This window comes from Phyllobates terribilis, unplaced genomic scaffold, assembly GCF_046119375.1.
Source record: "Phyllobates terribilis strain yellow unplaced genomic scaffold, ASM4611937v1 Scaffold_4__5_contigs__length_816908805, whole genome shotgun sequence".
Taxonomy (NCBI): domain Eukaryota; kingdom Metazoa; phylum Chordata; class Amphibia; order Anura; family Dendrobatidae; genus Phyllobates; species Phyllobates terribilis.
Window position 1 is genome coordinate 107749195 of NW_027362764.1, and position 12158 is coordinate 107761352.

Sequence of the window (12158 nt, forward strand, 5' to 3'; positions counted from 1 at the left end):
TTACGATGTCGCCTTTCTTGCTTAGGACATGAATGTATCATTCATCTTTAGAAAAAACACCAATGAGAAATTACACACGATTAACTCGTGTCTGAAGCTTTTTCTGTATTAAGATAATGACTTTCTTAGCAATATATTTCTTTTATATATTTAAGCTTTATGGGGTGATTGATTGCAATTGATTTAGACAATATAACGGGTTTTGGAATAATTAACTCTCTCACTTTCCCATAGTTATGATGAGAATGAACTGTAGTTGGTATATTCATGGTGCATGCTACAGATTATATCTACTGTATAAAGCCAAAAACTTCTTACCACTATGTAATGGTGAACTATGGTCAGTATGATATATTGGTAAGAAATACCATCTACCATGGCCACTGCAGCCAAAAACCTCAGTGGTCACATCCCATACTACTGGTATCATGGCCGGTTTCTTGTAAGTCGAGTCGAGTTTTTTGTTGTTGTTGTTTAATATAATTTATTAACACTTTTTGTATAAAATATATATATATTTTTTATAAACCCTTTAAGCAAAAGAAATCCAAACAACTATGTTATCCAACACCCATTAATGGAGTTGTCCCAAAGACAAAACTTCTTCTACAATTCAACCAAAAATCCTTGATGTTATCTCCCGGGATGTAGAAGGCAGCCCCAGCTCGATTGAAAGTGCTTACTTGTCCGATAGGACATATGACAAGGGTCATGGCGTGACAGATACTTTTCACAACACCATATGGGTCCAGAATAATATTATTCATGGAATCTGGTTTGTTCCCCAATGAACCAGCCGTATTTGCCTACTCATGGTAAGGCAGATGGAGATGAGAGATAATGTTTGCATTTGGTGAACAGCTCTGGTGAGCTTTATAAGACAGTTCTGATTTAGCTCACAAGTGAAGATTTGGACCATGTGGACATGTTTTCCTTTACATTAGTAAGAGATGCCCAATCATTGATGAAATGGTCCCCCAAAGTGTTGATCAATGTGTAAGAACATATCCCACCAAGGACAACATCTGTAAGGAGTTTATATGTTCTCTCCGTGTTTGTGTTGGTTTCCTTCAGGTTCTTCAGTTTCCTCCGACACGCCAAAGACCTACTGATAGGGAACTTAGATTGTGAGCCCCAATGGGGACACTGATGATAATATCTGTAAAGCGCTGTGGAAATTAAATTATGTAACATAAGCGAGTACGAAAAATAAATGAATACTGAGCCCCAATGGGGACAGTGATGATAATATCTGTAAAGCGCTGTGGCATTCATGGCGCTACATAAGCGAGTAAAATTATAAGAATCAAAGATGTTATGTTTTCCTGATGCAAGGTTTTCGCAGAAGGAAGAGGCTACTTAAGAGCAATTCTGAAGGTTGGAATAAGCAGCCATCCTGGTCGACTAGGGGCTGGTAATGCCAATTTCGCATATCCCAGTCTCACACTCCATGGACTGATTCTGGCTTCCAAAAAAGCCACAGGTCTCTTGACTCGAACTCGTTGGCACATATAAGCTGGTTGATTTCAGGACATGAGACCTGCTGCCAGTTCGGACTCTTCCTTGAAACTTGGATGTATGAAATTAGTCTAAATGGTCAAAAGGATAAAAGAGCCGCCACCATTTGTTACGATTAGCAAATATGTTGACCTATTATAACACTGGTGTACTGGTAGTAAACCATCACCCTCGTCTTATCCTGGTCATGGGTTCTCTTTACTTTAAGAAGCCACGTGAGCCGTCACATTTTTTTATAGGTAAAGGAAAAGTCGTTAGGTCAATGCAAAAAGGTTTACATTTAGATAAATAACAAATTCTTACATTTTTGTTTTTAGATTTGGGTTCATAGCGCTCACAATGCCAGTGGCTACTTCACAATTTACGGAGATGAGTCCCTGCAGTCTGATCACTTCAGCTCCAGACTTAGCTTTGGAGACACGCAAACTGTCTGGGCGAGAACAGGATACCTGGGATTCTTAAGAAGAACGGAACTAACAGATGCAAATGGCGGTAAGAAACTAAATGGAATTTTATATTATTGGTTTGAGATTTTTATCTTTTTCCAGTATTAGAAGAAGAGCCGTGTAAGTGTACGACTAGCCCTTTGGTCGGACCATCAACATGTTATATACCGAGCCCAGTGCTAGGTTAATGGAGACTTTCTGTAATTTATTTTCCCTCAGTCTCGTTCCTGATTATTGTTACAATCCTAATGTTTTTTACAATTCTCTTCAACATCAAGAAATCATATTCGACTGGTATCAGTTTTTACATGAACAGAATGATAGTTTGAAGGGCTGAAAATGTAGAATTGACTATGAGTGTAGATTTAGTTATTTGTTTTTTTCTCTTTGCTTTTCTGAGAGAACTGGCTTGTTTTTCATCCTTGCAGAGCGACACGATGCTCTTTATGTGGTTGGGGCACTGGATGAAGCAATGGAGCTACGAGGGATGAGATATCACCCAATTGATATAGAAACATCTGTGATCAGAGCCCACAAGAGTGTTACAGAATGGTAATTGCTTTTGTTTTTCTCTTTATTTAAATTCTGTGAATTGCCTAAAACACCATAATAGAAATTATAATCAGTGATGATAAACAGTAATAAGAATTTATCTCAGTATGAATTCAAATCTTATAGATAAGTCAGGAAAAAGATGTCACAAAAGGAGAAGTCTGTTCAGACCAACAAGCAACAGCTTTCCTGTTGTGAGTAGTATTGGACTTGAGAACGAAGGGTCTTTTTTTTTTTTTTAGGTTTACTTTAAAGGGGCTGTGTAGGCTTGTGATGAAAGTATGTAGTCACTCATCATGATCGCAGACTTCTGAATCCTCACACGCTCACGCTGTCAGGATTCTCCGGTGTCGGTGTCTAGAGTGGGCGATAACGTGACTGCAAGTATGCAATTTGCATACTTCCCGGCCACATTCCTACTAGACGTGCCGAACATGTCTAGTCGGCAAGTGACCCCATGTATGCAAATCGCATACTTATGGTCATGTGACCACCCGCTCTCGCCACTAGCACTGGAGAATCCTGACAGTGTGCAGAGCACACCCAGTGAAGATTCAAAAGTCTGCAGTCACATGGTGACTGCAGAACTTCCATCCCAAACCGGGACAACCTCTTTAATTATTTTATGTTGATTAAGTAACTAAACTGCTTTACAATATTCAAGGTTAAAGATAGTTTTTAGCTTAAAAAATATGGCTTCAAATGCTTGTATGCATTTAGAATAACAAACATAACAGGAACTTGCCATTCCCGGATATAATGATGGTGCTCCACCACCGCTCTGTTTAGTGGCTGCAATGGTGACTACAGTGCACATCACCACTGCAGTTAATCACTGCGCTCAACAACTCGCGCCAGCTGCATCGGCATTGCCGCTAAGCCCAGTCATTGGCTGCAGCGGTGATTTTCATTGTTACTGCTGCAGCCAGTAAACATAGACCGTTGCGGTGGCACAGAGCCTGATCTGGACCAAGCCAAAGTGATTATTTGCTGTGTTCATTATTCTTTATCTGTACGCATTTTTGGGCCATATTTTTTTGAGAGAGGAAAACCCTTTTAAAATTCTCACAAACATAAAGAATCTGCCGAACCTGCCAATTTCAGAGGGCCTGGCTGACCATGGGGTTCTGCCAACTCTACCCTGAAAGATAATGTTAGTCAAAAGAAAGATCAGGCATGCCGAATTTAAATGCCCGTTCCTTTATTCTCAAGGGAGACAAACCAACAGAAGTCTCTACCGTTTACTCAGTTTTTCACATTGAAAACATTCACTCTTGGACGTACCGAGTTTCCATGTTTATGGGGGATCAGGAGGGACGGTTATTCAGCGAACTGCTTTAGTGATCCTTTGGATATTTTAGGTATCATATGTTGTAGATTAATTTTATCAACACGTTTGGTCACTTCAATGACCCAGTATTGGTCTGGTTGCAGCAACACTATCATCAGAATTTTGATGGAAAATTGTCTGATATATCTCAGAATTCCATTGGTTCTAAATCAAACTTTTTCTTGCCATTCTTTCTCCCATTAGTGCTGTGTTTACTTGGACAAACCTGTTAGTCGTTGTGGTAGAGCTTGATGGCTCTGAACAAGAAGCCCTGGATCTGGTACCACTAGTCACCAACGTGATCTTGGAGGAACATTATCTTATTGTAGGCGTGGTTGTAGTAGTGGACATTGGTGTCATTCCTATCAACTCCCGTGGAGAGAAACAGCGTATGCACCTACGAGATGGGTTTTTGGCAGATCAGCTGGACCCCATATATGTGGCCTACAACATGTAGTCTTGTAATTTTAAAGGCTTCCATGGACTTCACAATAGATGTATAAATTTTTTTGTGTCCACAAAAGAAAAAAAAAAAAAAAAACACAAAAAAAAAATTACAAATTTGCAAATAGGGGATTTCAATTCTGTTCAGAATGGATCAGTTTTTGTCATTTTAACTTTCCAATTTCTCAAAATTGGGCAGACAGAATGTGAAACGTGCTTTTGTTTTTACCACTACATTTTAGCACCAAGAGACTTTTATTTTTTTTTAAAGGTACTTTGCTGCCTCAGTTTTACAAGCTGAGAACTATACAGGTCTCCATTGTACGAAGACCTGTGAGATCCCTCGGCTTTTTTATTATTTAAATGCCAGTTTCTACAGAGAAAAAACGTTTTTTTTGTCTTTTTTTATTTTCTTGCTAAACTGACCCCATTGTTTTTCATTATGTAGCTATGTACCTTTATGAAGGATTATTTTTTAATGGAACGAAATAGGTTGAAAAAAAAAAAAATTCTATAGTGACAGGATTGTTACAGGGTTCACATCTGTGTGTTGGAGGGGGGGGGGCATTTTGATTTAGTCCTGTTATTTCTGAAATGAAAAAATGGTACGAACACGCACACACAAAAATGTAAAAAAAAATCATGAGGACACACCATGTAAAAAGAAGGATCAACATCACAATTTTAGCTTTTTGGGTACTGGATTGAAGCCAAAGTTTGTAAGCTGCTAATCTGTCCAGTGTTTTACCCCTTCTTATCAGAGTGGAAATTTTTATTTTATTAGTTTTTTATTTCTCCATCTGATACAGTAAAGAAAGATATTATTCGTTGGCGAATTGTAAAGTGGGCTTATGCCTGCGGGCCACCAACACAGACTACTGTAGAAAGTCTTTATTTAATGTTTTTTTTTTTCCTTCTTGGGGTTGAAGAATGAACGATTTCAGGTTATCTATTTTAACCTAACAATTTCTTTTCTGCATCCCCAAGATGGTCTACATAGCAATTCCTAAGTAAGCACACAAATTGCTGTTCATCTCAGATTGAGAGGAATATAACTAGCGATTGTTTAAAAAAAAAAAATAGTATGCATTAGATGGACTTTGGCAAGTATCTTTGTACTGAACTAAAAAGATAAAATAAGTTAACGCTCCATATGTAATTATGTATAAAATGTTTAATTTATTTTGATCTCTTTTAGAAGTATAAAACAAAAACGGCATTCGAGAAAACGAAAAATTCTTGTAATGTTTGGTAATATAAAAAAAAAAAAAGCATTGTATTATCTTGAGTGGATAGTATCACATCAAATATATATATATGAAATAATAAATTCACTAATGGGTTATGCGGGAAGGGATATATTTTAATGTTTACGATGCAGTACGTGTCACTTGCATGGTGTCTCCCACTGTATATAACTGGGTGTTCTTCACAATCTTCGTTCAGAAACTGCAATCGTGGATTGCCTGTGTTCCCGTATACAAGATTACTCTAGATACCAGCAAGTGGATTTTAAAATAACCATCCTTTAGATGGTGTACAAAACGTATGTCTGATATGCACTATCATTTTGTTTTCTTTCTTCTTTTTTTTTTTCTTCTTCTAGAGAAACAACAGTAGATACACTTGTATAATGTGTGTGCTGATCGGATGATGCATTTGATAATATGTGAAAAAAAAATCATGTTGAGGAATAACGCCGTTTTCAGAAATTCCGAGTTGTATCGCCATCATCCTTGTTTAGAAATGTGCAGCCTCACATCCTCCGTGGCCACTCAATATTGTCTCCTACATCTGATTTAACGACGCGTTAAAAATTCTAACTTTTTATTTCGCACAACCCCGGGAATTTCAATTTAAAAGCAACATGAGAAAAGGCATAAATCATGTTTTTTTTATATATGTGTTAAATGGAGGTGCCATCCATTAGTTTACTACATGTACATTTGTCTCTGAATACAAATCGCATTATTGCTGCCTCATCCTTAATTCTGCGTGTTATTATTTACTTCTCTTCTCAAAAGTGACAAAAAGTTATTTATTTTTGTTTTTGTAACTTTGTCCAATGCAGAGAATGCAGCAAATCTTTTATCTTCTCACAGGGTAACACAAATGAAAAAAAGAACTTTTGGATCCAGTCATTTATCATACAGAGAACTTGTGATAGCGGACAGACCTAGCTCGCCATGGAAGTCCGCCAGCTGATAATGTGGAAGCTGTAGCTTCTGACCCAGAAGTGGGATTACAAATATTAGATCATGTAGTATCCTGTAATTAAATGGACCAATGCGATACTAAATTCAGAAAATACTCGAGGGTATTGTCTCCAGTTGTTTCTTAATCTACGTTGTGAGACTATGTCTGCAGGCAAGCACTGGGACTTTAGTGGTGACCTGGAGCTTCTCTGTTAGGAACAGGCAGACTTCCGGGCCGACTGAGGTCCAACTCAAGGGTTCATGTCATAGGGAAACGCTCTAAAGGAATGTACAGAGGTGTCCTTTCTAAGCCTAACGTATCCCCCAACAAACATGGAAAAAAAGCTAAAAGTCCAAGAGATACCATCTTAATAACAGGCTTCCGTGTTGAGAAAAGATGTATGTTTGATGGGGTATTTGGGTTCCTCTCACTTCCATACCTGGAGGTAACAAGGTCGGTGATGTACATCTATACACACTTTCTGGGAATCGTGCATAATCGTCAGGTATGGTGCACCTCTCTGAGGCCTCATTCAGATGTCCAATGTACTCTTACAAGTGTTATCCATGGTTTTAATGCATAGTACTCATACCTGTGATAGTCTATGGGGTCATTCATATATCTGTAATTTTTCACGGACCAAGTGGAAAATAGCGAAGACCTGTCCGATTTTAATCCAAGCATTGGATCAAAATCAGCAGTGCAAGTTTATGGGTCCGTAAATGACATCCAAGTGCGGTTCAATTTTCTCGGACTGTCATATAGTAGAAGGTGGAGAAACTTTTTTTTTTTTTCCTCAACGTACATGAATGACACTCGGAACACACTTTTCCCGTTTTTCTCCTTTGTCTGAATGAGCCCCAGTCTAATAAATAGAACGGGTATAAGATAACTGCTAAACACGCACGCTTCCCAAAAGGTATCAATAGATGAGCAATGTGGAAGTGAGTGGAGTTGGAATACTCCTTTCAGGTATCCTTTTTTATACTCTGATACATGCTATTCATCACCTGTAAGCCAAGTAAACTTTATTTCTTTTTTGCCGGATATAACAAAATTGTTTTAATTTGATACTATGACAAATTGTAGAACTTGACGCAATTCAGGAGAAGTTAGGGAGGAAAACCTATGTCCATCCTTACAACCATTCCTCAAATGCATCTAAAAAAATGAAGTAACTGTAAGGTCCTATCATTTTGTGTCTACAGCTTCTATGCACACATCTTTTTACTGATGGGGGACTACAACTAATCTTGCACTCATACTTCCTTCCTTTCACCGCTTCTTCTCACTAAGCTGCGGAATAGATGCTACTTACAGCCAGGGAATAGGTATAATGATATATGACGGCAGGATCGGACCACGCAGGCTTTGTAGAGACAAAACTGTAGACTTGTATTGAAGACTGTTAACAAGGTTGCTTTTTTAGATGCATTGGAGCAATAATAAAAATTGGCTTCAGAGGTGTTCATCCCTGTTAACAAGAAATTCAAGTTTATCTTTGCACATTTTGACCAAATATGTGTGCTAAAACTTGTATTCGCAGACATCCTTTGCTTCCAGCCTATTACCTCGTAGTGAGCTGGTAATTGCAGTAATTCCGAATTCCTGCGGCTGTTCAGCCCCGCTGACTACAGGTTTTATGGAAGTAGTCAGAGCTCTTTTAGCTATCTGCAGGATGACTTAATACAGAGCTGACAATTGTTGTTCAAAATTAAAGGGAATCTGTCATCAGGTTTTTGCTACCTCATCTGAGAGCAACATGATGTAGTGACGGAGATCTTTATTCCAGCGATGTGTCACTTAGTGTACTGGGTGCAGCAGTTGTGACACAACCAGAGTTTTTCCATGTAGCATAAAGCAGAGCTCAGTATGCTAACCCCGCCCACAGCACAGCTCTCCGCGTACATTGTCTATTGACAGTGAGCTGCTAATCAGTGATGGGGCGGAGTTGGACCAGGGCTCATAGGGGCACCAGTCCTGCAGTGATAATCTACTGCTGATAAAACAATAATTGTATTGAAACAACAGCACAGAGCCTAATAAGTGACACTTTGCTGAAATCCGTGTCTTAGCCCCTCAGATTAAATAGCAAAAACCTGCTGACAGATTCCTTTTAAAGTGACCCTCTTTTTTTTCTTTTTTTACAAGCTTTAGACGTCTTTCTGACATGTTAGTGATTTGTTAAAGGGAATCTTGTCTTCTAGTTTTTCCTGCCCCACCTGAGAGCAGCATAATGTAGGAACAGAGACCCCGATTCCAGCAATGTGTTACCTACTGGGCTGCTTAATGTGGTTTTAATAAAATCCCTGCTTTATCTGCTGAATATCTGCTAGTCCTCTCTATGATTCTGTGTAATCTAACCCACACCACTGATTGGCAGATTTCTGTCTACACTGTGCATGAGTAGAAAGCTGCCAACCTATGGCAAGGGGAGGGGGGTGGATAGACAGAGCTAATAAATATCAGGGACTACTTAGCTGCAGGTTTTCTAGTCTTCTCAGAAATAACCTCTTGCTGCTAAACAATGTTTTATAAAAACTACAGCAGGCAGCTCAGTAAATGACACATCGCTGGAATCATGATCTCTGCCCCTACATTATACTGCTATCAGATGAGGTAGCAAAAACGTTCTTGACAGACTATCTTTCAAACTTGAGGTTTACCTTTTAACATCACAGTTCATTTCTTATGGTGTAAAAGCTCCAGATTAGTGATACAGAAATCCAAATTCTCCACATAGATGTAGAGTTGTGTGAAAAAAAATGTTTCGCCTGCAGCCACCACTTGATAATTCTTAGGATTTTACATCATACTGGTTTAGAAGAGAGTTGTTCAGTGAGTTAAAAAGCTTTAGCTGTTTTTATAATTAATACAGCTTATTAATATAGTTTCATTATCAAAGTTCCACAATGTCCCGCTGTCAGCTCCATCTCCTCATTTTCTTGTGTCCTACAAATGTGGAGATGGATGTGAAGCAGGAGGCTGGCCGGCTGACTCATTTCAATAGCTAAGCTAACCTGGTTTACCTATTGAAATCAGGCAGTTAATCAGCGCCCTGCATCACGTATTGACACAGAGAAGCGAGGAGCTCTCTCCTGTGAAAGCAATTGTGGAAATGGAGCTGACAGCGAAACTATAATGAAAACATATTATTAAATAATTTTTCATAAAAAAAAGGGTTTTTTTCATCTAGCTGTACAACTCATTTATCCCTTCACACCCCATGATGGATATATACGTCATGGAGCGTGTCAAGGTATGTAGACCGTGTTCGTGTGTATGTGCCTTAGGCCACGGCCCCACTATCAGTATTGGTCACTATTCGATCAGGCGTGGGAGCCAAAAATAGATGAGGAACAATCAGAGAAAAGGTATAATAGAAACAAGTCACCAATTCTGCATTTATCACCCACTCCTGGTTTTGGCTCCCACTCCTGAGAAAAAATACTGACCAAATACTGATTGTGTATCCGTGGCCTTACTGTGGAGCCACCAAGAAACCAGAAAGTCAGGCTATCTAGTGCACAGTGCTTACTGTGCTCCATGCACCTGCCGTAGTCTCTGATCAATGGCCTCCTTTAGGATGTAGTCTACCAGGTGACTTGAAAATTAGGAGTGTAGAAGTGAAAATCACTGTTGCAAACTATCGCAAGACTTAGAATTAGGCCTCGTTCAGACGTCCATCTTTCTCATACGTGTTCTATCCATGGTTTTCATAGAGGGAACACATAGACATTGTAGTCTATAGGATTGTTCACATGTCCATTTTTTTGCCAACCGATTGTCCACAAAAAAAAAAAATTGGACACGTCTGTTTTTGCTGAGAGCTGAGGATCAAGTTGGCCATATAAGTGAATAGGTCAGTCCAAAAAATGGAAAGCCCTCGCCGTCCATGAGTCATCCGAGTGCTCATCCGAGTGCTATCCGTTTTTTACTTTTTTCTTTTTTTTGCATGTGAGAAAAACTAGTGACTTGCTGACCAAAAATGAATGACTGTAGGCCCCAGCATACTGGTGAACACTATTCAGTTTTTTTCTTGCACACAAAGAAAAAACGACGTCTGAATGAGGCTTTACGGGAGCTTCCTGACACTTGACTCGCCCTCATTGTTATCTGTGTGAGAAGGAAGGATTATATTTCCATTTGTGAAGGACTCAATGTATTGGACACGGAATAAGACAGGTAATAGAAAAGTATAAAGACTTGTAGGCAGTATTCCCCAGAGGAACATTATTATAAATTGTAATTCTGATTTATATTTTATATGGTAAATTATTGTAAAGGGAAGATGCTACTTATGTCTATTAAATATGTATTATATACGTTGTCTTATTTTGCACTTTTTCCGTTTAGCTACCTAAACATTGGATTTTCTAGGGTGACCATGAAAAAAAAATAAAAAGGGATTCCTTATCTTCTCACTATTATATACTCATCCGTCAAGTCTCTCAGACATGAGCACTACCTCTACCACTAATAAAGCCCCATGTGGTATCAAGTCCAGGGATCCGGATGGGTCTTTGGTCCTGTAGATTTTTACTTTCTCTCATCTATGCTTTTCAGTCACGTCTCTATAAAATAAGGGGAAAACAGACATTTATTCTGTCCAGTGCACTGAAAAAAATTTGAATAATATGAATTTCCTTAGATGATTGGCAGAAAATAAGCTATAATTACAGTATATTACCAAAAATATCTCCTAAAGAAAAATTAATCAGATCCTTTCTCTAATCACAGACAGCTCCCATAGTCTAAACATGTCATATCAAATGGCAAAAGTGCCATTATTTAAAAAAAAAAAAAAAAAAAACTTGGAAAAAGTACTGCAGCTCTATGTAGAATGTAAGGGAGTCACTAGATTTAATAATCCCAAATAATTTTATCCAAGAATTTTTTTTTTTGATTATTAATCTGTAGATTTTTATTAAAAATGCGTGTCCAAGGCTTAGATTCAAGGTGCATTTTTCCTTATGTAAATCTGGCTAATATTTATCACATTTCATCACTGACTCCAGCATACATCCAAAGGGATTTAGAGGATGATACTACCCTGCTTGCTGGAGATAAGGGACATCCTTTTACCTTTTAAAGGTTTTTATATGAAACGTCAATTCCCTTTAAAAAGGGCTACTTTATTCGGAAACTTAATTCTGTAGCAAATCTTTAGGGTAATTTCATATGTGGCAGATTTCTTGCAGAATTTTCTGCAATTATTCTAAATACCCGAATGAAGTTTGCAGAAATCCTTGAACCTTCTACAGAAATAAGCACATTCACATGTGTTTTTTTTCCTCGCTTTTGCATTTTCCGTGCTTAAAGGGAATGTGTCATCAGAAAACGACCTGTTATTTTATATCAGGTTTTTTGTATTCATTGTATTTTTTTTAAATGTTGGCAAAGATTTTTTTTTATTTCATATCAATCTTAATTAAATTTAGAAATCTTGCAACTTTTACACTGGCCACTGGGGCTTTTTTTTTTTCAAGTAACTTTCTATTATTTCAGGAAATAACACGTACATTAGCCACAATGGCTAGACTCTGCCCATATCTTTTGCATTAAAGCATCTAATGAGCATGTGCAAAGGTAATTGTGAAGGGAGGGGGTGCTGTGACATCGCCTATTGTGATTGGTGGATCCTGTGTTGTCAGCTGTGTGTAGAGGTATTA

At 38.2% G+C, this 12158-nt stretch overlaps 1 protein-coding gene across 10 annotated transcripts in view; it reads left to right on the forward strand.

Annotated features, from left to right (window-relative positions):
* The window catches only part of DIP2C (disco interacting protein 2 homolog C), a 542404-nt gene extending 531096 nt beyond the window's left edge, over window positions 1–11308 (forward strand). For all 10 annotated transcript variants that reach the window (XM_073677658.1, XM_073677663.1, XM_073677660.1 and 7 more), the window contains 3 exons: window positions 1836–2010; window positions 2393–2516; window positions 4051–11308. In XM_073677658.1, the coding sequence (XP_073533759.1) occupies window positions 1836–2010; window positions 2393–2516; window positions 4051–4303 (552 nt within the window). In that variant the 3' untranslated portion in view covers window positions 4304–11308. The remainder of the gene's footprint in view (window positions 1–1835; window positions 2011–2392; window positions 2517–4050) is intronic.
* The last annotated feature ends 850 nt before the right edge of the window (window positions 11309–12158 follow it).